General features: G+C 41.0%; 4 protein-coding genes and 3 non-coding genes across 8 annotated transcripts; 5 read left to right on the top strand and 2 right to left on the bottom strand.

Annotated features, from left to right (window-relative positions):
• The first annotated feature begins 35 nt into the window (after positions 1–35).
• Positions 36–22,630, top strand: LOC122619810. 2 transcript variants are annotated; one of them, XM_043796988.1, is made up of 8 exons: positions 36–473; positions 3,853–3,912; positions 13,639–13,660; positions 13,717–17,799; positions 17,869–17,988; positions 21,919–22,176; positions 22,239–22,430; positions 22,491–22,630. In XM_043796988.1, exons 1-8 carry the CDS (start codon positions 322–324, stop codon positions 22,560–22,562), a joined length of 4,959 nt encoding a protein of 1,652 aa, XP_043652923.1. In that variant the 5' UTR covers positions 36–321; the 3' UTR covers positions 22,563–22,630. The 2 variants fall into 2 exon arrangements, with proteins under 2 accessions (XP_043652923.1, XP_043652924.1); XM_043796989.1 differs by lacking the exon at positions 3,853–3,912.
• Trnaa-agc lies at positions 9,744–9,816 on the top strand. The gene has a single exon. It is a non-coding gene; the product is annotated as a tRNA-Ala (tRNA).
• Positions 11,293–11,365, bottom strand: Trnaa-agc. The gene has a single exon. It is a non-coding gene; the product is annotated as a tRNA-Ala (tRNA).
• On the top strand, positions 20,923–21,225 carry LOC122619812. The gene has a single exon (XM_043796992.1). The coding sequence runs from the start codon at positions 20,926–20,928 to the stop codon at positions 21,058–21,060; it is 135 nt and encodes a 44-aa protein (XP_043652927.1). The 5' UTR covers positions 20,923–20,925; the 3' UTR covers positions 21,061–21,225.
• Positions 21,600–21,672, top strand: Trnaa-agc. The gene has a single exon. It is a non-coding gene; the product is annotated as a tRNA-Ala (tRNA).
• On the bottom strand, positions 22,618–24,385 carry LOC122619811 (transmembrane protein 192). Its single transcript, XM_043796991.1, has 4 exons — positions 24,156–24,385; positions 23,892–24,024; positions 23,553–23,829; positions 22,618–23,079 (listed from the first exon to the last, which is right to left on the bottom strand). Exons 1-4 carry the CDS (start codon positions 24,296–24,298, stop codon positions 22,850–22,852), a joined length of 783 nt encoding a protein of 260 aa, XP_043652926.1. The 5' UTR covers positions 24,299–24,385; the 3' UTR covers positions 22,618–22,849.
• Positions 24,386–24,662: 277 nt separating this feature from the next.
• Positions 24,663–27,239, top strand: LOC122619058 (dual specificity protein kinase TTK). The gene is made up of 4 exons (XM_043795749.1): positions 24,663–24,956; positions 25,233–26,246; positions 26,308–26,863; positions 26,995–27,239. The coding sequence occupies exons 1-4, from the start codon at positions 24,760–24,762 to the stop codon at positions 27,124–27,126; spliced, it is 1,899 nt and encodes a 632-aa protein (XP_043651684.1). The 5' UTR covers positions 24,663–24,759; the 3' UTR covers positions 27,127–27,239.
• The last annotated feature ends 323 nt before the right edge of the window (positions 27,240–27,562 follow it).

The following is a 27,562-nucleotide window of genomic DNA, read 5'->3' as shown; positions in this document are numbered from 1 at the left end:
GACACCCGATTCCTTATTCGAATTGCAATCGATAACAAGTCAGCTGTTCGTGTCGCTCTCTCGTAAATTTTATAAACGTTCTGGATTTTATTTTATTTATTTCGGAATTCATTTGTTTGCTGTGAAATATCGTGGCCAAAAATCAAAACCAGAACGCACTGATGTTCTCAGGGAACTTGTCGATTCAAAATCGTACGATTTCATGCACCTTAACAGTACAAACGCGGTCCACTGGCCAATTGTGATTCGCATATGCCTTAATTGTTGTAAACATTTCCTACCGGAATAGAAATGTCATTAGATTGCTAAGCATTCCACGTGATGAGTGCACCACAGCAGCAACCGGGAGACAGGGGAGGAGGAGCTCCGCCAGTCACCGGCAGGGATTCGGCAAATCAGCCGGCAAGGAGCTCCACCGCCGGAAGATCTGGACACTCGAGCACCGGTTCTCGTGGTCTGAGTCCCAACAACTGGTGAGTTAGTCCTCCGAATAATCATCAACTCTAATAAAATTTTCTTTGCATTGATGACAGGATTTGTCAAGTTTAGTGTATTAGGGTTGCAAAGCGTGTTAACGCAAATGACATGCAGAATACGATGTCATCTAAGCCTGACCCACATCTATAAATATTTCAAAATCTGTTCCACGTGGAATAATTAGTTGTTAATCTGGGTATGCCCAAAACTCTATAATTGTTGAATCATTAGAGTTTCACAACAAATATAAAAATCCCATACGGCCGCTTTAGAGTTTCCAAGTACCTCGATTCTATGCGATTTTTGTGACCTTGACCATAATATATTATAATAGTTTGAACATCCTAGGTTGAATTGCTGGCATTCGAATCTGTATTAATATAATTTGAACAAAGGGATATGCTGTAGAGTTCTTCATTCCTTCACCATAAATTGTAAGTTTGGGGTTGAAACCCCACAGAAATCTGCCAACGTTCGCGGAATCCCTGAATTTTGCATGATTTTTTATTATGATAATGAAGCCAAGGCCACTTATGTGCTTACTAATTTTATGACGCCCCACTTCTTACAAATTGCATAAATACATATAATGTGTTGAGTTCGTGATTTTTTCAGCCGCCCTAAAGCCGTGTTAAATAGCTAACCTAAACGAATTTTTTCGTCCTGTTTTGCATATTCAAGTAGGTGTATTCTGCAGCTTTGAAGTTGCCATCAAGGAATATGTGACAGATCCTTAAGGAAGTAAATGCTTTGTAAAATCGGAAAAATATTGGTCCTATGTTATGGTGATTACCCTAGACACGAATTGGGGTAGGTTATTAAACAAAAGAGAATTTGGTATGTGCTCTAAAAAGAAACGAGTATTCTAAGAGTGTAGATTTAGATAAACTTATATTTGTTTATTTCTTAAAAGAAAGACCACACCACTTCGACATTATCCTCAGAGATATCATCAAAAATATTAGGTTTATTGCCATTTAGCACCCATCTCGCACCCTGACACTTTTGGCAACATCTGCTGGCAAACGAGAAAAAAGCGCCCATAATAAATATAAAATGGCAAAAACGTGTCGATTTCCTTTAACAACTTGAAAATGATTTGTTTCACAGTCTGCGGAGCATATTAACTTCGATTTTCAATTCACAGCAGACTTTGCCACACATCAAAACATTGCATATGGAGAAGGAACAGTACACCGGGACATCCTTACCACCACCACCCAACTACTTGGCCAATTTTTTGCCAGTTAGGCAAACGCAAAATTCCATTTTGGCCGCAAAAGTTGCCAAACAAGGAGATTTTGAGGAGAAAGGGACTCGGTTTGTTTGTTTGTTTGCTGGGCCAACCAGCTTGTCTCAATGACGTTGGTCCTTAGCCATAACCTGCGGCTCTGTCATCTCCATCTTGTTAACCAAACAGGCCGAGCTCCACCGCCCAAGACAAAGGACCCACAGCGGAGCAGCAGAGTCCGAAAAAAGTCTAATTGATGGCCCTGTTCGAGCCTGCATCTTGACCATTTCCGTTCGTCTGCGGATATGCATGTCTACTCAATTTTCCGGCAAATGAGTCGCCCTCATCTCTCCCGTAAGAACAACAAAAATTGATTGGAATTTGGCAACAAGCGGATACAAATTTTTTCTCCACCTCGTTTTTTTCGATTTCTGCTACTCTTTTTTACTTCCCTGATCATTTTTTTTTGGCATTTTTTCCTCTTCGACACATCAACACTTGTCTTTTGTGGCTTTTGTTATTTTGCTCATGGTGTTCTCCATACATTCCTCAATATCAGTCAACGAATTGAACCACTCATAAATGTCGAAAGTGAGGTGCATATAACGAACTTTATAGCCAAGTCCAAGAAAAAGCTAGATAAATAAATGTTCAGACTAATGGTTCAGATTAAATAGGAAATATTGAAAATAGAATATCTATTAATTTAGGTTGATAGCGTATGTTAAGTTCGAGTTTTAACGTCCTCTGTACTGAGAATTTTTTCCTGTTACCCTAATATGTAGGTATGCTATATAAAAATTTTTTGCAAATAGCTTTTTCCCAATATTCCACAAAAAAATACCGGCCAAAGGAATTCATGTAATTAATAAGCTTCAGCGACACATGCTTGAACTTTGGCGATAACCAACTTTTCAAGCTTAAAACAAATGGAAAAAGCCGAAAATGTTGGCGAGGTGAAAATTAATTATAAACAAATCTTTTCATGTCACCAATGGAATTTCCGACACTTTGCCGCATTTTTTCGCTGCCCAAGCGAAATTTCACAGCAATTTTTACGGGATTTTCCTTTTCTCCTCAATTTTGCTTCCTCGACCATTTTCTCTTTGGGGCAATTGTTTAGGGTCACTCAAAAGCACATTTCACTTATTATTAGCTCATTTATTACACACCAAAAGGCGCCTGACCCTGGCAGCACCTGCAAAAACTTTCTGAAAAATGCTGCCCAATACAAAAAGGCGGAAAAAAAGAAATGTATAAAGGAGAAAATACCTCCTGAAGTTCCCCATCTCCTCGCGTCGGGCACCTTAAAATTAACACATAAATTTTCAAGTGGGTGGCCAATTGCCTGCGGCTGGCTATCCACGAGATTCTTTTAGTACTGCCAGTTTTTGTATAACAAGGGCGTAGGATAAAGTGGATTGTATATTAATCGGCTTAAACGAATAATTCATAATATGAAGATAATACACAATAATACTCCGGTAATTTAGGTTTTGTAAAGTTTTCTTACCCTGTAGAAAAATCCCCTTTTTGTGCCTACGCCCCTGACTGTGGACTGCCTGTCATTGTAATTTCCGTGTGAGTGCGTTCAATGTTCAGGACCCATCATCCATTCCACAAAATAGCCGCCGCGAACTGGGCAATTGACGTTGAAACTACGTGACGTAGAAAGGTAAATTGTATCTGCGGGATTTCCAATGACAGTGACTTTCCTTTTCTCGTTTTTTATTGTGTGCAAATTGGCCACCTGACATCGCCCCCAACGCAATGCTTTTAATTATAGACCACTAAATTAAAATCCGTGCGGAAAATGGGCAGGGGTGTGTTTATAATGTCTGCCTTCATTATCAACTCAAATGCAGGCCGTAAGCATAAAAATCAACATTGCCACTCCTCGAAAAACTGATAACAAAAGAATCCCAAGACAGTCGAGGGAAAAGTAAAGAAAGGACCTCGGCAGTGCGGAAATAAATAAACGTCGCAACTTTCTTGAAGTCCCGAGAAGGGCACATTTAGAATAAAAAAATTAACCAGCCCCAACTTGCAACCTCTATTCTCTCGTTTAGTTATGCATTTCTTTTGCTTTTTTCTGCATTCTTTTGATTTTAATTTTTTATTTATGTTTTCTCCCACATCCACAGGCGACAGAACAACTCAATGAAATATAATTCGCGACCCTGGCACCGAGGCCGTTTGGACAGGCAAGTTTTCCCTTTTATTTTTCCGCACTTTTCCTTTGTTTTGCATTTTTGTATCCCTTTGTGCCATTTGTTTGTGTCTCCCCGTATTTGTTTGCCTTGCGTGAGCTCCTTGGCTTAACGCACGCTTGCACCTTTCCCGCCCAACCAAAACCCAAACCCAAACCCAAAAGTCGGGCTGAAAAACTCATCCTGCCGAAGGGACGATCCCTCGGTGGCAGCCACATTATTAACACTTGACTAAATATGCATTTCTTGGGTGGACGCCGTTGACGTCGCCAGAAGCGTTAACAAGGTTTGCATCTGGGAAAGGGAAGGATTGGCAATGTCAACAGTCGTCCCAGAAAGTCTGTTGAATACTCTCCAGAACTGTGTAGTTGTTTTTAAGAAAATATCTAATCAACCCACATTACGTAAACCTGACAAGCCAAAAATGCGAGATAGACGACTGTCTCTTTGAGTAAATCTGATCAGGACTATATACACCATATAGGAATTATCCTTTTACACTCTTACAAATATCGATCGTAACTAAAAAACTGATCTCCAATCCTACTATAATAAAAGTATGTCAAATGAGTAAATTACGTAAATTCGACATGCATATTGACACATTTTACTAAAAGATATTCTTTTCTATAAAATAGAAAATATAAATTTTGTATATTTCAAAGTTTGCACTCTCAATCTATAAGTAACATGCAGAATGCTTAATAGGAAGAAATGAATTTATAGAAAGATACAATTCAAATAATTCTCATTTGTAAGCCTCATTGAAATCACGATTTTTTGCGAACGCATTCCCAACGTGTAACGGTAAATCGTTACCCACCACCCGCCCAACCGACGCGAGGGGCGACTGCCGCTTGACGCACGGCTCGTAGAACCCGACTACGGCAAGGGTCCGGACCCTGGCCTCCATTTCATGGGAGTTTTTCCGCGTACGCGATCAGCAAGTTCGGACACCCATATCTCATAGATTGCCCGGATAATTTTGGTGGAATCGAAGCGTTTAGAGCGGATCACAAGCCCCGGATCAAGCGGATCGTGCCAATGTTTAGCTCTTGCAGCGGGATTTATAAAAAGTTAAGTGCGAGCGATATCAATTGGTTGTCTTTCTTTGAGCCCTAACTGTTCGGATTCGGAGTCTTACAGTGAATGTTATTTAATTGTAATTGATCTTAAGAGCTAAATTGCCTATTTAGATGCATTGTCCCTGGTTTGTGATGGTTTAAGTATGGTTTACTAAATGCTAGAAGATATGGCTAATACATTGACTATCGGCATACTTAGTGGCCCTACAATTGGTTACATATCGATTTATTGCTGGTTATGACATTATTTTTCTATCATTTGATATTTGGCCCTATTCGGGCTTGATTTCGTTGATTTGTACCGCTTTAAGAGATCATTTTTGTATCCTTGCGTTTGAGATCGTGCGACCTGTATTTTCATCGGCGAACTCATGGTGTCTTACTTACAGTAGGTTCGACCCAAGCGAACTGACTGATGGTGCGATGAAATGGTTGTAGTGGCTTTGATATTGAAGCTTAGAACTCAGAATTCTGGTAGGATGATGTTCCTGAAAGAATGTTTGTTTTATTTTCAGGTTAAGGTTACTAATCAGCTATGGCATCAAGGGCATTGATTAAAAATTCTTAAAAACCTTTAAAAGGAATGTTATTCCATTTGTTGTGTAATTATAACTAATGCATTTTATATCCGAATCTAGCACAAAACCTTTTAAATTGGTACGCTAGCTATTTCGACAGTTCATATTACTATTCAGGTGTATTTAAAAGGGAACCCTCTTCCCATGCTTTGATTGGATACTTTAATCAGTTCTTATAAACGATCCCAGGTCGAATTTCACCACTGTATTCACCACACTCACTGTATATCCACCTTTTTCGCAACTTACCTTGATGAGCGCGGGGCTCACACTCGCGTCCAAATTTTATGCTCAGCCAATTGCCGTCGCTTTGGAACGCAAGGAATTTCGACTTGCTGCGGTAGAAATACTCTTCAGCTATATTTTTCCGTAGTTTTTTTGTTTCCTTTTTGGCGGCTTCGCTGACTTCTTGGGAGATGGAGTTAAACTCGAAGTCGGGACTCTGGTAGTTGGGACTCAACTGAGCCCGTGCACATGGCCTATCTGACTTTTATAGCGAGGCCATCAAATGGCATGCGCCGAAATTTCATTCATGCTACATAGAGCGGTATGTAAAGGACCCCAGATCCCCATTCCTCAGTCGGTGTCTTGCTTATTGTATTGTTGTATATGCAGTTTACCAAACAAAAATGCCAACACACACACTCAGACTTCTTCCTGGCGCCGAGAAGTATGCAACAGCCAACCAGAGAGGCATCTCGGATTGCAACGGTACAACGGTACATTGCAGAAGCGAGAGAGAAATCAAATGGCGGAGAGAGAGAGAGAGATGGAGAGCATCTATTAATTGCACGTGCTGCAGTTGCTGTTATTATTGCTGTTGTTGGGTTTTATGTTGTTTTGCTTGTATTTTATTTTATATCCCCCATCACTGCTCACTCACTCTCTCTCGCTCTCTCGGTTCTGCTTCGTGAGAGGCGATGTGGCGAAGCTGATGCGACGAGGATTTCTCTGCTCCTTCTTGGCCTGTTTACCGTTAGTCGCACTCGGTCTTTCCAGCTCGCTCGTTCGTCCTTCGCTCTGCCAGCACTGCAAGAGAATGGAGGGAGGGGGGCAGATGGAAAATAATGGTTGGGGGTGGGTTAATTCCCCCCTCCCACTTCCACTGCTGCATCCTATTTAGTTACATTTTGTTATTGTTGCTGTACTTTGCATTGTTTTGTGCTGTGTTTTGTTTTGCTGCAGCTCTCGGGCCGTGACTTCGTGTTATGTACCGTTATGATCGTCGGCTCGTCGCTCGTTCGCTGCATGCGATTCTGTAAGTGTGTGTGTGTGTGTGCCCGAATGCTGTTGTCCTGTTGTATAGTTGGTTATGTACTTGCTGTTGTTGTTGCCGCTGCAGCTATATTGCCATTGCTGTGTTTTGTGCTCTCTAAGCTTCGCCCGCCCCCAATTGAAAAAGGAAAACAACGAAATCGTATCCGAAGCTACTAACGGCACTTCCCCCAAAACGAACTGCCCAGTATTGTGTTGTGTAGTGTTGTGTATTGTGCTGTTGTTGGCCTAACGGTAAATTTCTAAACTGTTTAAAGCCCCATTAATTTTGTGAAGTGAATTTAAGTGAATTGATAAAATATTTTCAAAACGTATTAAGAAAGTTTAGCTAAATAAATCCATTGCGTGGCGCTTTTCCAAAAAATAACCATTATAAATGGAATTTTGTTGCATTTCCATAAAATCTTTTTGAATTTCAAACCAAAAATTAATGGTTTTCGATGCAGGACTAACCCGTACTAAAAAAATTATAAACCATTAAAAAATAATAGGGTTAAACAGTAGTTTTGCGATTTTTTTTAAGCAAATTTCCTTAGAATCCAAGCTACAAAAGAAGTTAAACAAAATAAAAATGTTTGTCTTCATAATTAATTTTATAGAAAGCTCCGCTTTAAATATTATTCAGAAGCTCGCTTCAATCAATAGTTCTCAAATTCAATATCAAACTTAATCCTCAGTCTCCATGAATTCAGTTTATTATATTAAATAACCATTGAGCCTTGCCTTAAATCAAAACTTCAAAACAAACATGTAATAAACGCGGGAAAGTCAAACGGAGAAAAACGTCAACAGTCGCAGGGGACCAACACACCAACTTCCGTTTCCGGTCGGTCGACCGCACCATGTTGACAACAACAAAATTCATAGCCTAACACGCAGGCTGATTTATATTTCACTCACACAACCGCTCACCCACACATTCACATTTCCCCGCACACGCCGGCAAACAGAGAGAGCAATTCATAAACAATTAAGTGACACTTTGAGTTTGAGTGGCGTGTGAATGTATCGCAACAGGAGGCCATTTAACGCCAATGCAATTAATGTGATTGAGTAAACTTTGCCGGACTTCTGAAAGTCTTTTTGTGTGTGTGGTCAATCGAGTTGTTTTTGCAGACCGAGTTAATCACGCAATGATTTGATTCGTAGCAGTTTAGTTGGTGACTATATTGTCCAAGTATTTTTATAACGGTGATAATGAGTGGGTAATATCTGTCCGTATGATGTAGAAAATATAATTTTATTTAAAAGCTCAAATTGTTGAAATTGCCTATATTTATTTTAAATTTATCAGACTTTTTAAGTCATATCGTTGAAATATTACGTTAGTGATTAAGCAAAAACAATCCTCAATAATTTCGCAAAATTTACCTGCACAATTCTCATATTATTATGTGTTATATGTATTTGATAAGTCTCATTTTATTTATAATGTATTCAGATTAAAAAGCAGATAATTCAACGATTTAATTTTTTCTTATTTCGTCATCCCCTACAGCTCGATTCTAATTAACCAAAAGCTTTTCCACCGCTTGGAAATAATCATAAAAAATATTCTGTGAAAATCCGATTAGCTGAGACGCTTGCCGGCGCATCTGGCAATTGAAAAGTTTGGAAGTTGTGCGTTTTTCTTATTCTTAATTAAATCCAAAGTGCTGGCATAAACTTTTATTATTGTTGCCCATCATCTTGAGCTCCAGCTTTCCTTCTGTGCCTTATCGAGCATTTGTCAAAGCGGCAAAAGTAAACAATTTTTCATTATCGAGCACGATAGGAAACGACAGTAAGACCAAGTGCCCCCCAAATTGAGAATTTTCTTTCGCTGCTTGCCGACAAACTGCTGGAGTGTCAAATCATAAATATGCATCTAACGTTTATCTAACGTCTTTATATCCCAATCCCCCTGGCATTGTCTCTGTTTTTGCCAAGGAGCAGAAGAAAATTCCCTTGGCCCTTTAGCTGGAAGTAGACTTAAAAGTAATTTTACGTCTGACTAAACATTAATGTGCTCAATATTTTATTGTTTGTTTGTTATTTCGTACTTTTGCTGTTTCATGGAGTCTTTATCCTTGCAAGAAGTCCAAGGCACAGAGTTGATTATGCGGGAAGCTTCAAAAACTTTTCGGCATGCTGCAATTTTTAAATGGTTTTGTTTTTTTTTTGGTTAAGGGTAAGTGAACAGTAAATATCTGAGTTGAAGACAAAGCTTACTTAAGGAGGCAACAAAGATTAAGGAGTTTACCTACTAGATCTGCTACAATTGATGTTATTGATTAGCTAAGGATGATTTTTCAATATATAAAAACTCTTTCTTTAGGCAAGCACCGTTTTAATTAACATTATGAATGTAAATAATCTTTTAACATAAGTACCTTTTTTTTTATAGAAAATCTAGGAATCTGTGCTTATGAATTCATCAGTCATAAGGATTTTTTTGCAACTCTTCGAAGTGGGATATTAGTTTGATAATCCTAAACCAAAGTGATATACATACATATAACTGCATCTGTCCGCCAAACGTCTACCATTTTCAATGAATGAATGTTAACAATGAATTTTGAATTTGCTATCGTGTAAGCAAACATTGGTGAAAGTTGTTTTGTTCCACTTTAGGGAAAAAATGTTTTTTTTTATTTGCTTCATTAAGCGTTACAATACAACTTTTGTTCACAAATTCCCAGTGAAGCAAATGCATTTGTTTTGAAACAAACCTCTTGTCTTGGCATAACTTCCACACAACTTCAACACAAATCCAAGCCGAAAATAGGTACCAAACGAGCAGAAGCTGACCACAACTGGCCTTTCTCTTGGCCAAATGTTAATTTGGCTTGGCTTGCACTTTAGTGAAACACCTTTTTCGGACACTTTCGGCCGCCCACAATGCAAGGGGGATGTAGCTCAGATGGTAGAGCGCTCGCTTAGCATGTGAGAGGTACGGGGATCGATGCCCCGCATCTCCAATTGGATTATTTCCCTTTTTTGCCAAGTGAAACACGCAGACGTCGGCAGTTTTGTCTTTTGCATTCCGGGACTTATGTATATGTTGGGGGGTAAGAAGTTGCCACTAATGAATATTCAAAGGTTGCTGTGTAGCTGCCAAGCGAGCATTATTCGTGGAGTCTCATATCTGCATCCCTTAGAACCGCCCCCATTTCGACAATCAAGACGCGTAATTTGATTTGCGCCCTCATCACATTATTACACTCAGAAAAGAAGGTGTTCTACTTCACTTATTAATTTTGCTTAAAAGCTTCAATATAAATATAATAAATACTTGATATTTATACCCGTTACTCGTAAAGTAAAATTATGTAGAAGATGCGTTGAAAGGTATGTCACAGGTTCACTAGCCGAATTGATTTAGCCATATCTGTCTGTCCGTTCATCTGTCTGTCCGTCCGCTACAGTAGTGTTCCTCCCCTTACTCAGCTAGTGGTAATGCAAGAGAAATCATAAAAGTGGTTTGGCATATCAATAGAAATTAGCAAGAAAAATTCGAAGAAAAAATAAAATATTTTTGAAAATGTTGCACGTGCCAGCTTTTTGCGGCTTAGTGGCGTTATAGTGGCAATCTTTAGAAACAAACTTGTAAAAAATTGACTTTTCGAAAATATAAGGCTTTATATAAAAATTCAAGTTCTTTAAGTTCCCGAGATCTAGACGTTTATAAGGACAGCGTTCCTAATCAAGATTCAATACATATACTTTTAGAGTCGGAAACGCTACCTTTTACTAACCTTTTAAGTTATTTTCTAGTGAAGGAGAAATGGGTATAAATATGTATGTATGTGTTTTTGATCTAAATTCCAAATGAATTTGTGTTCCATGAGCTAAAAGTAATTCGAGCAATATTGTTTATTTGACAGTTCATCTTCGATTGCTTTTATAGAAAGTATAATTTTAATTTTCCAAGTGTAGTGTAGCTGAGGGAAATGGCTGAGAGAACACATTGTCGCACATAAATCAGCACAATATGCCAATGTTTGTTTACTTCCCTGCATCGCAGAGAACTTTGCCAGCAATTAACCAGACGGCCGCAGCAGTCAGAACAGTCAGCACAGTCGGAATCTGGATGTGAAACTGAATCTGCACAGGAGTTGGAGTTGTCAATGGGCCAAAACACAGTCCCAGGACTCCGCGGGCAACTTGCTGGGGACTCCTCTAAAGTCTCAGTCAGACGGGTTTGGTGTTGTAAATGATACATGATGTGCTATTTATGAGAAAAAGCTTTTGTTTTAATTTTTTCCCTACCTTGGCATTGTTTTTCACAATTCTTCATAGGACAAAGTTTTCAGCGTAAGCTAGTTAAGCCATTGCTGTTTTCGTGTCGTTAGTAAAATTTATGTATTTACTTTCAGGATTTTAATTGTTTTAAGTGTTTTACTGCCAAGAGTTTGTAGTTGTTTTTTTAAATATACCAAAAATAAAACGTAGTTTGGAGATGCGGGGCATCGATCCCCGTACCTCTCACATGCTAAGCGAGCGCTCTACCATCTGAGCTACATCCCCGTGTTGTGAATTCCTGAAAAAAGGTTCAATATTCACTGCTTTATCCACTAAAACTGGACAATTACCCGCAGTTTAATTCAATTGGCATGCAAGTCGACAATCGACCTGGTTACAGTTTCATAGGCCAACTATGAACTGGTTTGCAGCTTAACGGTTTTTGGGTGTGGCGTTCGAAAGACATGACCACGCTTCAATTAAAGACAGTGGCGTAGTTCAAGAGGTGCTTTATAAACAGGCGTTGATACTGTATTTACAGAATAATAAAAATTGTTTTCAATCGAAATTCGAAATAACCAGACACCATTGGTTCTTATTTACTATTATCACCTTATTGCATACCATTATACATATATATCTCACCATCAAAACGTATAATGGTTTTTATATGTACTTCTGGAAGGAAAAAATCAGACTTTTCGTGCTTCATGCTGGCTTTTGGCAAAAAATTAATATGCATAACGCATAGCGGAAAGAAAAAATAAACTTGGGAAAATGTATGCAGTGATGAGTGAAAAAGGATGCCACTTGATTTGTTTGGTCCCCAACTCAACTCAACTCAACCCCTGCAGGATCAACAATAACACGTCTCCTTATCGGAACCGGAAACGGTTCCCAAGAAAGAGGTCCTGAAAGAGTCCTCAAAGTCACGGTGGCGTGTGTGACAAGTCCTTTCTAATGAGCAGGAAGAATGCACGTAGACTGGAGGGAACCTACTGCTCAAATCAAGCCAAAAAGTCGCCCTCAACTAATAAACTTCGCCCAGGTCCAAAGTCAATTAAAAAAAGGAACAAAAATTGTACGTGACACCCGGAGATAGACAGTCGAAAAAGGCATGGAAGGAAGTGGGAATGGAACGAGAGTCCTTTAACTGAAATGCTCGAACTAAAAAGTCGCAGACTGTCTTGAAATTAAAATTACACGACGCTTGAATAACTTTCGTCGTACTTCCACCCCACTTGCGTTCCGCTGGCAGGTAAATGCTGACAAAAGTTTTTGAGGTAGCATTTCTTTTACGATTCGCCAGAGAGTGGAACCAGCTAAGAAGATGCGCCACTTGCTACGTTTTTGTCATTAATTTTGTATATCATTGAGTTTTACGAGGCTCATAAATATGAAAACGTTTAACTCTTGCTGGCTGAAAACGAAATTCGGCGCGGGGGAATCCCCAAAAACTCTCTTGTCGCGTTTTATATGAGACAAACTAATTGTCTTGTACTTGTAATGTGTTTTTAAGCGCAGCCACGCTTCCCACATGTTTTCACAATGTTTCCCCGATAAACAAGGGGAGGTCGCGATTTTGGGGCAGGAGCTGTAACAATTAGTGGGGAAACTTGAAGGGTTTGCCTCGATTTCTCGTGCGCAACAGCTTGAGGTAATTTTCAACTTTTACTCTTTGTTTTGGCGTTGACAAGAAGCGTGTTGTTTGTTTGGTTTTAATTAAAGCCCAAAACATATCAAGTTGAAATGTACCTTTGAAGGAAAACTCATTCCTGTTTAAGGACACAATTTAGAGAGATGTATGTATTTGTGGCAATTAAGGTTTTCTTGAGATATGGAATATTGCAAATTCAACATTCTTTAATTATTTATTAATTTATTCAATATAATTTTGCTTCTTAAAATAAGCCTTAATTGGCCTTGTAAACGTAAGCATCCTGATTTTTGTTGGGATAAAGTTATGTATAATGTCATGTAGCTTTTAATTTGTATACAACTTTTAAAATTTAATCGCAAGCGGCTGAAGCTCCCTTTAGCAATCCAAATAAAATCAGATTCCGATTCTGTATAGATATACAGGACTTAAGCTCCCTTTCTTTTTAATTAGTTCATGTTACAAGTGACATTAACGAAAAGGCAACGGCAAGGATTTGTGGTCGTATAATTTAGCATTTCTTAACGAGATTTTTCGGAAAGGAAAAAACCAAAAGAACAACGGAATTCGCACCTTTGCATACACAAATAGCGAGAGCAAAGTTTTGGCGGATGAAAAGTGCCAGAGAATGCGAATGGGGTCAGGGGTGCTGTGGTTATAAATTTTAAATCTGTTAAATTAATGCAGCAGCTTTCTTTCGTTTCTCAGTCCGTTTTCTTACGTGCCAGAAAGTTACGAGTAAACTCAGGGCACGTCGCTTGATTACATTAATTATTCCTTTATTGTTTGCAAAAGTTTTCACCTTTCTCGGCGTCTTTGTAGTTATGTTTTCGCAATTCGTCTAAATGTAATTAATTAGAAAAGATTTTACTTACAATGCATGTTCTTTCTTTTTTTACAGTGGTCACGTTAACAATAGAGTGGTAAGTTAAGAAGAACATTGAATACTTGGTTTTTATAATCAACAAAAATGTTGTAGTGGTCTAATCATAATCAAAGGCAAACGCCTTACCCGCAAGCAAACTACGGAAATCGCGACCATTCTGACACCCGTGGTTCAATCCAGGAACGACAGGAGAGAGATTATACTAAGAGAACTGATTTTCGTGATCGAAACCCTAGGTACTCCGATGAGAGACACTCTGGCAGATATAGTGATTACCACAGTAGGAACCATTACCACAGATACAAGCCTAGGGGAAGTGAGGGGCGATCCTATCACAGGGACGAAGGTGCCAGAGATTCCCCAAAGTCTCCTTATCATAATGAAGAAAGTGGTTCCAGTCTAATCAGAGCCACATCTGACATCAAGCGAAGTAGCGGACACAACTGTGAACCGAAAAGCGATGCTTGTAAACCTGAACATACGGAGGGTAACCAAAGTTGTGTAAATCACTATCAAACCGAAGAAAATAAAATTGAGTTGGGGCTAACTAAGGATCAAGAAGCTAACAGAACCAGCTCCAACGAGCAAAGTTCTAATATCTCTCAACAACCTGATCGAATTGCATCAGAAGACGACCAGAATACAAATACGAATGGGTTGAAAGAGAGCTCGTGTCCTAACAAGCCGAGCAAGGAATTAAACGACGCCTCTAAGGCATCGCAGTTTCCAGATCGAAGATCAGAGGCACAGTCGTCGGAGGAAAAATTAAACGTGTCCAAGTTAAGTGAGAACCACCCTTCTGGTGTACAGGCTAGTCAATCGATACCACGTATCCAAGTGCGCCCCCTTACCGAGCTACTGAGGCAGGAGCTCTTCGCAGTCACCCAGGAAAATCTGTGCAGGACATCTCTCCTAAGTCCCCCTCCATCCGCATTCCCCGCCAACCCCAGCCGTCTGGCCATTAGGCCCAACCTCAGAAATCGTCGCCGAACCGTAAGCAACTGCATTTACAATGCTGGAAGTCTTGGTCAGGCCGCAGAGAGCGAGGCCGTTTTCAATGATCGCATCGCTAGCATGGACAAGGAGAGTCTGAAGTACATAATCAACAATGGCGACACTATATTTGAACCACACTTACAACTCCAGGCCAGGAGGCGTATACGCGACGAGATTCGCCGACAGCTAAAGACAATTGAGTTGGATAAGCCTAAGGATTGTCTGGTAAAGGAATTAGTCGAGGACGAAATTGTCGATTCCATCAAATTGCCCGCATTTCTGCTCGAGGAGATCGAAAAGTGTTTTGGCATAGACATATCACAGGGTCAGACGGCCAAAGATTCTGAAGCAGATCATCAAGGTACAACAAGGGGCAACGTGGGCGCTGAAAGCCCAGTCCAACAACCCAAAGAAACAAAGGGAACTTGTAACAGCGCAGAAAGTTTAAAAGATATCACAGTTAAAAAGACTAAAGCAACTGTTGACGATAGGAGTCAGAGCACTAATATTAGAAAGCTTCAAAGTGAAATTGCTAGTAATGATAACAATCATCAATCAGAAGCCGACGAGCTTAGCAAACCCCTTCGTGAATTGCCTCAAGATAGCGATGATGGCTCTGTAACATCGAATGGGGTCAGTAAAAAGGTCTTGCAAGAAAACAATAAGAAGAAGTGTAGTAAACAGAGCAGCAAACAAGCCATTAAAGTAAATGGGAATAAGCCAAAGAATCCGAGACAAGAAGCACTAATAGCAACTCTGCAACACTGTGAATCATTAAAAGGGTCCGAAGATCATGTGACAAGTCCGAAAACAGCCGATGACGTCAACAGTTTCGGGCAAACACACCAATCTAAGAATCGTCCGCCCTTGCTACCGACCCCTCCATGTGAAAGGATTTTATGGACTAATTCAAAGAGTAACCACTCCAATCCAAGTCAATCCGCATTAAATAGAACTAACCAAAGTAGTAATCAGGAAACTGCTCCAGTGGATTCCCTTTCTGGGATCGGTACACACAATAAAATGGAAATTAAAAGGGAATCCAGCAGCTCACCCATATCAGTAAGTCCTTTGCCTTCCAAGGAAGTTATTGATCTGCTAAGCTCATCTGACGGAGAGCAGGAAGAGCATGGCGTGGTGCATATGGACGTTGATGAACTTGAAGGTGATATTGTAAATCGAAAAGAAGCTTTGACGCAATCCGAACCCTCAACTGTGGAAAATGTTGATAGTGACAACTCCACCAACTCCCAAAGCAGCAGTAAATCCACGAAAAGGCGACGCAGGCTAAAGCTTCAAAATGATGCAGAAAATGTGGTGGACAGCTTTGAAAAGCTGATCCTTCCTCATCTTCGAGAGGCTCTCACTGATCGCTATCGTCGCCAGCATTCTAGTAGCCTGCAGAGTCGATTGCACTTCATCTCCTGCGTAGTGACAAGCTCCGAGCACAATTCACAAACCTTTAGCAAAATTGAGGTAGCCAAGATGCAAATGAATCTCAAAGCAGCCGACAATCGCCAAGCTATCGAATTTCTTCTAAAAGAAATTGTCAACGTGGTGAGTCTGCAGAAACAACGTCGTCGGGAGCAGGATGAGGAGCAAAAGCTTACAAATTTATTAAGCCCCAAAAAAACAGCATCCATAATTGAGGAAACCCCTAAGGCGTCCACATTACGTCCAATCCAGCAGTGTTCTATTCCACCAACGGCTCAGGATAGTTCTCCAGCTATATCACATCCATCCTCTCCTGTCCGCCAATCAACTCCGCCAGTTGTATCTCCCTTTCAGAAACATCACTCTTCTCCAGTCCGTCAGTCCCCACCGCCAACTCAGCACAGTCCTATTTCCGCCACTGCTCAGCAGAGCTCCCCAATAATGTCAGCCCGTCAAAAAACTCCATCTCCTCCAACCCGCCAATCTTTAACGCCCATCCTTGAGGATCCTAAAGACTCACCTGCACAGCAGGGTTCAACTCGTCAGAAAACTCGGTCGTCACCTGCCTGCCAAACGACACCAGTCGAAGATGTTTCTGAAAGCCCTGCTCCTAGTCTGGAAAATCCTTCCTCTTCGGCGAAACTGGAATCCGTTCCCGTTGGGTTTCCATTTCTCGCCATGGATCCCGCACTATGCAATTATACGCGCCTAGCTTGTGAATCAAAAATAAACGAACCTTTTGAACATTTGGGCGACATGATGGCGCAGAATTTGGTTGAAATCGATCGTCGTTTGATGGAAAATCAAAATCGTCGCAGCATTCTGGATGATATGATAATAAAGTTTCAGAAGGAGAAATCTGAACTCGAGATGGTGAATCTAGAACTACAGAGTAGCAGGCTTCTACTGATTAACTCCATGATTTCTAGAAATCAGGCTTCTTCTGCTCAAGTCACTAACTCCAAAAGCAAAGCACCTGCGGCTGAAACTGCTCCGGAATCAACGCACGAGGACAGTTTTAGCAAAGGAGGGATAGCCAGGCGAACTAGAAGTAGATTAAGAAGAGCTGTCTTGGTCCTGGCACCCAAGCGTCAAGTCAGGGTACAAAAACGAGTTTCCAAAAAACGTAAATTAGGCGAATTAGTGGAGAAATCCCATGAAGAGATTGCTGAACAAGATACCAATAAAATGGATTCTGAAACGAGCATTCAATCAAATTTCAAGGAAGAGCGGTTGGATGTGTCAGCTGGTGACCAAGTAGCTGACTCCTCGTCCTCGTCCACCGCCAAACATGCACAATCGCGCCTCAGCAAGCCAAGTGTTACAGTCAATCCGACCCACCAGCCACTGGCTATAATACCACCACTACCACCCCCACCACCGCCTCCCGAACCAATCTGCCACATGTCCTACGAAGCGCGCAGCTCCTTCCTTAAGGAACCACTGCACGAGCCTGGTCACCAGTGGTCAGATCTGAATTCCGAAGGGAAGTGCTCTGTAGGTTTTGTGCCGAAGGGAAAATTGCAAAATGTCGGCAGCCCCATTACCCAAATAAAGATCTACAGGAAGTACGTGATAGCTGCAGCCGAGGATGGGGATATCTACATGTTCCACCTGGTCACTCACAAGCTGGAGCGAAAGATCACCAAGCACAGCGAGGCTATCACGAATATGTGCCTCAGCGAAGAGGATTCCATTCTCTACACCACCTCAGCGGATGGCTTTTTTAAGAAGTCATCGCTCCTGGTAAGTTACTAAGATTCTCTATAGGATTATAAGTTATTTTATAAGTTATAAACGTGTACACACATACAGAATCTGGAGCGGGTCATAGAAACGGTGTACCTCAAAGAGCCCTTGCAATCGCTAGACGTCGCCTGGGGATTTGCCTTTATTGGCAGCCGATGGGGTCAAATCTCTACCTTCAACGTAGTGGTGAGTGCAAAAGGTTTCTAAACTTAATTATAGTACAAATCGTGTAGAAAATGGAATGAGTTTTTATATCTACTGACGTATTGTTAAGAAGTGAGATAGGAATTTCTTAATTAGAATATACATACATATATAGTTTCCCTTTCTTAAAACATTGCTTAGACCAACAAATAACTGATTGGACAATGTGAAAGTCAATCAATCGCCTCTCAATAAATTTTCGCCGCTTAATTTGACTCATTAAATATTTATCTGTCCAACAAACACTTGAACAATTTTAATTAAAATATTGAGCTCCGTCTCGTGAATCCTGCCAAAAGGACAGCCACCACACACAGGATGAGTCCACACCTTGCTCGCGCGCCAACAATAACACCAGGAGTTAACGAATTGGCAATGAGGAAAGCCAAAACGAAAGTCTAGACAATGGAAATCAAATCGAATTTATTTTTCATTTTTTGTACTCTCGCGGATTTAACAAATTGGATAGTATGGAGAAAAGTCGCGTAGAAAGGGCGCTTGGACTGAGTTGGTACTTGATTATATTATTTTACATTGGGGGTAGAGCAAGGCTATAAGTCTTAATTCTGGCAGAAATTCGATTTATGGCTGCGACGTGCTGATAACTCATGAATGTATTCTGCGTTTATTGGTTCTGTGCACAACTGTACTTGATTAGGGAAGGAACAACCGAAAAAAAGTCATCGTAGCTGAGATAACTGGTAGGGGTACTATTTTTAATTACTATTAAATTATTTTTAAGTTTATAACTAATATGTATGGAAGTGGGGTAATTATAATTGAGGCAGAGGCAACTGTACTAAATTATAACCAAACTCAAATATAATCCTTTATAGTGTGGTAAGTGCTTTAATATACTTGACACATAGTGCGGTGGAGGCCAGGGACTTTCTATTCATTGGGGAGGTGCAGCACAACTACTTTTTTATTAAGCAAGAGACAACTGTACCTGCCATTGTATTGCAGATGGAGGCAACTGTACTACCGTCTGTAGTAAGAGTGGTTGTGCCCTGTCCTCGAGTCTTTGGTAGGTGCAGTCCAAAGCTTTGGTTATTTGGTAAATATGCGAAGACGCCACGCCCCATGTGGCAGGAAGCATATAGGGGGCGTTGCTGCTATTGCAGTTTTTGCCAGCCTTGCTGCTATTGCTCGATATTTAGCTTTGCCTGGTATTTTGTGTTTTATTGTGTCGTGTTTGCTGCACGTTGTTTGGCCGAGGACTAGGGGTCCTGGGAGTATATAGCCTCCTTGCAGCGACTGGGTACATAGGTATGTATGTAGAACTAGGGCTAGGGGTTAGTTGCAACAAACAACAGCAAACTGCAGCACTAGCAAGCTGTCTTGCTCCCACACTCATTGGGAAGAAAGATGTAGCTTTCTTGCTCGCGCTCTCTTCCATGCTGATCACTTCACTGTTAGTTGCATATAGTTTTGCCTTCTTACTTTTTCCCAGTGCTCTCTGTTGTTGTTTATTTAAGTTTTTATGTGTGCCTGTTTAGTTAACGGTATATTTTGCCGGCATTCATTCTCCCTCGCTCGCTCTCTCTCCCACTGGTTTTTTTCTGCGCATGTCTTCTGCGCTGCACTTCACTGTTAGTTGCATATAGTTATTGCCATTCGTTAGTTTTTTGGCAGCAGCAAATAAAATGTTTTTATGCTATTTACTCAAAACAATTTTAAATAAAATACAAGCCGACGAGCTTCTGGCTCTCTTTCTATCCAGGACTCGGGCGAGTAACGGTACGGCGCTCGCTCAAGTTCTCTCTCCGCTGCAAGTGTGAGAGAGCCTTCCAAGGCGCTGCAACTGGAATTGTCTTCGTGCCTGTTGCTTGCTTCCTTTCCTCTCTTTGCTCTCTCTTTCTCTTTCGTCCTCGTAGCTCCTGTTTTTGTTGTTGTTGTGGCGTGGGCTTTTCTTGCTGGTTGGCTCCTGTTTTGTTGTGTTGTGTTTCTGGAAACTGACGCCCTGTCTATGGCTTGTTGTTGTCAGCGTGTTGGTGTGCTCGTACCGCTCTCCCATTGGCCGATATGGCCAACCCGGGTTGGTTGTTTGTACCGTTATGTGTGCCCCCAGTGACTGTAACTCTTTTTACGTGTTTATGTGAGCTTTCCTATTGTTGTTCGCCGTGGCAAATTGCACACATAGCCATTGGTGTAGGTGTGGCGAGTGGAATAGCTCCTGCAGGCTGCAACCACTAAATAAACTCCCCCCACACTTCAGTGTATCTGGTATTCCCCCCAGAAGCAATTGATTTGTATTTTCTTGTCTTGCACTCTGCGCCTGGCCGCCATCTTGCCGAATAGCTGAAGACATAACATTAGATATAAGTGCACTACATCGCCCCATCCCGTTTTCTTAGTTAGTTCGGAAGTCTATAACACTTAACTCTTCCCATTTTCTTCTTTTTTTTACAGACACATTATATTGAGTTATAGCATGAAGTAGATATTCACAAGATAACGAATTTTTCTCAACCTCTTAGATGTAGTTTTTAAGATTGTATAGATCTGCTTATATTAAAATTTGGTCTCCACTTAAAATTTCCCGATTTTCTTGTGTCTCTACCGAATTACCAAAAAGGTTGGCTATTGGCATTTAAACACAATAAAAAATGAAGTCCTTTTGCATTTTGAGCTTAACATTTTAAAATGTAAGTCCTTGTCTAGTTATTCTTTTAAAAAAAATTTTTTGTAGTGATTTCTATTAAATTGTCATTTGTAATTTAAATTATTTATATTAGTCTTTAAAGCTTTGAATTCTCTTATCTTATCATTGGGTTCATTGTGATTCCCACAGACTTATTACCGAAGTCACACAGGTCAGGTAATTTCCCCTGAGGGAAATCCTATTAGTGCCATTATCGCTAAATGCAAGTCTTATTTAAATGGGTGCATTTTACTTTCATCTATCAGTCATCCAAGATGAGGTTTCTAACAGTTGTTGTGATGTTAGCTCTCGTTATTTGTACTGCCTGCAAAAATCACGAGGAGTTGAAAGGTCAACGACCAGGCGATTATAATACTCGTAGCAGACCGTCTTCGAATCCCTATGCCTAAGGCACTTAATGCATGTGAAAAATAAACAGGAAATGCTGAGTTGGTTGGCAAATAAGCAATATAACCCCGCTGAAATGAAAAATAAAACAGAAAGACCAAACAGAAACGTTTTTAAAATTTAGTAATTTGAAAATAATAAATATACACATTTAAATTTGCAACAAAGATATTTCGATTGTTTCTTGAGTTATGTTTTTCCCACAGAAGGTACAATATAATTTTCTCCATCCAATAAAAGTTATAGATAAGTAGCTTATCTAATCATATATGTATATTCACATACGCATTTAGGCTTATATATAAATGTTTAAAAATACATACATACATCCCACTAACGCAATGTCTATTAATACGATCAAAAATTATTCAGTGCGCATTGGTTTCATTTGCCCACTTCGTATTGCTAACGAGACTCTTTTTAATGTCATGACAATGCACTTCTTGCATTTCAATGAGTAGGTAACTACAGTAGGTGCAAAATAAAGTCGGTAAATGTTACCAAACCTTGTAAGGGCCACCAAAAGAGGCGTATTCACGACGGGGATGTAGCTCAGATGGTAGAGCGCTCGCTTAGCATGTGAGAGGTACGGGGATCGATGCCCCGCATCTCCAAAGGGTTTTTTTTAACCGTAATAAAATATTTTTGGAACATTGAGGAGAAGAACATCTTTAAAAGAACAATTAATTTATATAGCATAACTTCCCTTTTAATATTATACATTCTAATTCGAATAAATCACCAAATTGATAATTAGATTAGATTATAATATTATGTAATTATGAATTAGCTATTAACTACAATATTGAAATACGGATCCAGAAAATTAAACTAAACTAAACTAAATTCACTATTTTCAGACAAACAAGGTGATGGAACAGCCCTTGGTATCAACCGGCCAATCCATCATTGCCATTAAGGCCACCAACCAAGGTGTTCGGAGGATCCTTGTGCTGGGATGCAAAGGAAATTTTGTCCAAATGCATGATGCGGGCAACGGACTGCTGCTGCGTCGCGTATTTATTGCAGAGGGCCTAAATATCTACAGTCTGCTTCTAGATGAAAAGCACATGTATTGCGGAACGCAGAAAAATGAGATACATCAGTTGGAGTTTTATGTAAGTGGTAGAATATGACATTAAGTTGCCAAATATTGATTCCGATGATATTTCCGTTTTAGACTGGAAACTTGGTCACCAAGTTTAGCTGTGGAAATGGCGCTGTTGCTATTGCGTCCTATGGAGAGCGTTATTTGCTAGTCGGCTGCTACGATGGCTTTATTTACGTCCTGAACAAGATAACTGGAACTCAAGTGGGTCGTTTCGAGGGCGCTGGTCGCATGGTCTTAGCCCTTTCGGTTGCTGGCGATAAGGTAAGTTCATTTATAATTCTTTCAAGTTTAATATTCAAATGTTTTACTGCAATCTTACAGATCGTCACATCTTCTAAAGATAACTCGCTGGAGATTCTGGAGGTGCCCTCAGCATTGGTAAATGGCTATTAAGACGCGTATCATAATTGGTATAAATCGGATTTAATTTAATAATTTTTACACACAATCTTGTTTGTATAATACAATTTAATGGTCTTAGTCCTTGATCGCGGACTTATAATTCGTTCTCTGTATTTACAATTGAATATTACATTTTTCTGTTAGCGCCCAATTGCATTTTTGCAATTGATCTACTTGAAGAATATTTCTTCGCCATGAACAAAGTATAAACGAATAAAAAGAGAACATCCAGTAAAATTATGATAATACGTAAAATTATGTAGTGATTTGATTTGTCTTTAAGGAATTTGAGGGGCCCTCACTGGTCGCACGTTGGTCTGCATTTGGTGCAGTTTCTGGTTGAGCTTGTGTGTGTGGTCACGCAGATAGGCGATAAGATCGGCCTGCTTCTCCAGAAGCTCTTCTGTGTCTCCTCCTGGCTGCATAAGGCCCAGGGAGCCTCCAGCACGGTCCGCACCGCGCAAAACATCCGGGGCTAGCTTGGCGCTGTTGAACTTACGCACCTTGTCTGGAATTGGTATAGAATTGGTATTAGTCATTCCTATGAAATTTATTGTACCAGAATTTTGATCAATAATTTCTTGTTTTGGGACCACAAACAAGTCCGAACTTAATTAGTAGTTGTATTGAAACACTAGAATTTCACCTACCTGTTTTATCTAAACGATTCTGACTCATTTATTGCAAATTAGCCAAATCACTTAGAGAAACAATTACTGGCCAGTTCTTAATCAGTTTTAAATATTTACCTACCCTACGCAACCACTATATATACATATAAAATGCTCATTTCCCTAAGCTGTCAGCCTTTAAAACATTATGAGTAAAAGGTTGCTCATCATCAGTCCATTGAAATATATAGATGTGAAAAGGAAGAAGAACAATGCAAGGTGATAGCTCTTGACATGCAAAATAAATGTCATAACATGACACTTTGTAGATTTCCCCACTCTCACTGACTAGACTATGCTCTTTCCTTACCAATATATAAGCTGTGGGAGACGGCCAGCACCAGATTCTCGGCCACGGTGAAGGCGGTCACATAGCTGACCGGCGACAACCAGCCGGCGGCGCAGTGTTCCCAGAAGTTCTCCGCATAGAAGTGGTGGATCAGAGCCTGGACAGCAAGCAGCATGGAGTTCCACAGGGATACCAGCTGGAGGGGAATCCCCTTCTGCATGTTAGTCTCGCGGTGAAAATCGTGATAGCCCTGCATGCGTAGGTTGTCGTGTTGCTTCTTTACAAAGTGATCGAAGAGCTGTAAAAACCGTTGACATTGAGGCAGGTCGGGATTGACGGACTGCTGATTGATATACTTACATATGTGATGACCCAAAAGGTGGCCCGTAGGTAGAGCATTATAAAGTAAGCATCGCAACGCCGGTCCGTTGGAAAGGAGGCCGCCAGTACGATCCCCACAATAGAGATAACAGTGGAGATAACCAGATGAAGGCTACGGGAGGACAGGGAATGGATTATGTTATGTGCATTATCGGTCGTTTGAAAACGCCATGGATGATTCACTGCCGGCGGCCGATGAGTACATGGCTTGCCCTTTCCCCCGTACTCCACATATAATCTCACCTAAATGCGGGTACTGTATTCAGCTTGTAGCTTCCATTGTCGTTGGAGAAGAGTACGGGGTCCAGGAGCTGGTCCGTGTCGTGGATGTGCGCTGGGGACACGCCCGGTTGGACAGCGGCGCCTCCTGTTGCTGGTTGCTCCATTTGCTCTGCTCTAGAGTCCGTAGTTTTCGAATTATTGCTGCTTTGTTTATTAGTCGGCAGAAAAACAACACTTATTTTCCTCGGATATGGCAGCACTACCAAAATATGACTTTTTCAGGGTGGCAGCTCTCAGATGCGGTGAAAAGCAAGACAACCCTAAAATGTAAACAATAAGCTTGCAGTTATAATTTGAAAATGTTGTTTATTTTTTTAACAGATGGTTAAATATTATACTAAAATTTGCTAAAATTATGCTAAAATTTGTATGCTTGCTTGTTGTCAACACTTAATTATATTTTAGTTTAAGTTTTAACAAATATTAATGACTCCATTCAGCGCGCTTCGGATGTTTTAAATTTTGAACTTCGGTCACACTTGAATAAAAAACAAATTTAAACCCCGAATTCGGATTGCAATTGGATATTCAACTGTTTGTCGGGCAGAATAAACCGGATTGCAAGATGACCACGCCTGTGCCTCGCCGCACCAAGGACATGATGGCATTGGGACTGGATTCCGATTCGGAGGACGACTTTAACACGCCATACCGACCACGGCAAGCGACGGCGGGAGAACGAAAACAGCAGCCGGTGGCGTCTTTCCAAGTCCAAACAAGGGGCAAGGAGAATGAGCCGCATCCCCTGCCCACAAACATGCTGTAAGGACTACGATTCCAATGTCCTGTTTTGCATACTACTATTCCCTGCTCCGTATAAGTCCCCCTGAACCTGTAAGGATCTCATATCACTTGAAGGGCTTCCATTTTGCATGGATTCATTCATCCTCGATCCCTGTTAGTCTTTCCCCCGATTCAAACCTTCATCTTCTAGGCTTGAAAGTCAAGCCTACCTCAGTTTGCCGCTCTTAGAGCTGAGAGATGAATAATACGCAAAGAGGCCTAGAAATAGGAAATAATTAATTCTATCGATTCTAGACCTCGCCGAGTATCCGAGTTGACTATGATGGATTTGGACAGTGACGAGGAGGACATTAAGAGCAATCACAACCTTAACTGCGCCATCCTAAACGATTCTTTTGTACTGAGCCCATCCCAAGAGTTAACAAACAGCAACAGCAACATAACCACTCGTAAATCATCCAATGCCGCCCCCCTCCAGCAATCCGACTCCAATCTCTCGTTCCTGGGACGATTCAACAACATGGGCATTAATTGCAGCAGCCAAGGGTCACCTGGTGCGAATTCGGAAAAACAGTTGGCCAAAAAGACAGCGCCAACGCTTCAAGCTGTATCAAATGCCACAGAAAGACGCCCACTCCAAGAGACAGAGACGCCACTGCGCAATGAAATAGCCTCCTCCTCAAAGACGAAGCCGGATGCAGACTTCATCACCCCCCAAGTGCGAACCATTGGTTCCACACATGCTGGAAAAAGTCGGAGTGCGGTGTCCAACGACTTCCGTGCGCAGAAAGTCCTCTTCCAAACACCCATGACCGTAAGTCGTGCTGCTCCAGTGGCCTCCGCTAGCATAAGCTTCTCCCTGTGCGACACCATCACGGAAAGTCCCGACATCCCAGAGCCTCCGAAAAAGGCTGAACCACCAATGAGTCAGCACCCCTCCAAAAAGTCCCTAGATAACGTTTTCCGGGAGTCGGAAAAAGACAACGTGCCACCCAAAGTGGATATTGTGGAATCAAAGGAGTTGGTGTCAATTCCCGCAGTTACTGTCCCTCCAGATCCGCCTTCACACTCCTCCAAGATTTCAAATATTTTAAAAATCAAGAATCTTGAATATACGATTGATAAGAAACTGGGCTGTGGTGGCTCCAGCTCTGTTTATTTGGCACGTCGATCAGATTCCGGAGATGAGTTCGCCCTAAAGGTGGTGGATCTGCAGGCCGATCCACAAGTGGTGCAGGGATATCTAAACGAAACCAAACTCCTGGCAAAGCTGCAAGGAAACGTTTGTGTTGTGGCACTATACGATTAGTAAATATTCTTACCCTCTAACTTCTTGCTAACGTCTCTGACAAAGTTCCTTTTTATTTAGTCAACTTGTGCGCGAAGAGTCCAAGCTGTACATGGTGATGGAGAAAGGCGACTGCGATCTGAACAAGATCCTTCAGAGCTACACCACCAACCTTCCTCTCTATAGCCTGATGAACATCCTCTACCAAATGCTGCAAGCGGTCAACTACATCCACCAAAACGGTGTCATCCATTCGGATCTCAAGCCGGCAAATTTCCTAATGGTTAGCGGCAGACTGAAGCTGATTGATTTTGGCATAGCCAGCAATATCTCTTTGGACTCGACGAGCATCATCAAATTCTCGCAGGCGGGCACCTTTAACTACATTAGTCCGGAAGCGTTAACGGACACCTCTACGGGGAATAGCCCAATGCGCGGAGCCAACCAACCCAAGATCAAGATCTCGACCAAGTCGGACGTGTGGTCGCTTGGCTGCATTCTTTACCTGCTGCTTTACCAAAAGACACCTTTCGGCCACATCCGAAACATCTATGCCAAGATGAGTGCTATCGCCACTCCAGGCACCAGCATCGAGTATCCCGCCATTCCTCCCTACTATCCCATCATGCTGGTTCATGTGAGTTGGGCGGGATTAGGCTACACTCCATAGCCTGGGAAATAATGTTTAGAATTTTTTTTTAACTGATAGTACAAATCATTGGGAATATTATGAATCCAAGTTTACGAATATCTCGGCTCTATTTGCAGATGGCCAAGAACTGCCTGCAGCTGAATCCCAAAAAGCGGCCGTCGTGCACTGAACTACTGCAGTACCCATTCCATATGATCATTCCGCTACAGAACCTGCAGATTCCCAGCAGAACCGCCACCAGCAATTAAGCACGAAAGCTCAGCTATTTATTAGTGAAATGTAAAAGGTCAAATGTCTTTCTCATATGTGTGTGTATATATTTAATTCTCATTTATCGTAAATTAAACATCATAAATCCTTATAATGCTGCTATAGCTCGTTCTTTTGTTTGTTGTGGTTGCTGATGGGCTTGAATTTGTTGGTTTGCCTAATTTTTCAATATGTCGCATGCAACAGGTTCCGACAATAAATTGCTAGTTAGCATTCGTGTTTAATTTGCGTTTACTTATAAGATAGGTTCTCATTCAGTTTTATATAAAAATAGTTATTTTCTTGTTTATATACGCTTAATTAAATGTTGCTGCTGCCATTTGCTCTTCCTGGGTTTAAATACTTTGCGCTGCCTTTCGGCGGAAAATGAAAAGTTTACAGAAAAACAGATAACATTAATGGAAAACATACAGA

Source organism: Drosophila teissieri, chromosome 3R (genome assembly GCF_016746235.2).
Source record: "Drosophila teissieri strain GT53w chromosome 3R, Prin_Dtei_1.1, whole genome shotgun sequence".
In the NCBI taxonomy this organism is placed as follows: Eukaryota; Metazoa; Arthropoda; class Insecta; order Diptera; family Drosophilidae; genus Drosophila; species Drosophila teissieri.
The sequence above is the reverse complement of the archived record's forward strand: the minus strand, read 5'-3'. Positions and strand labels throughout refer to the sequence as shown.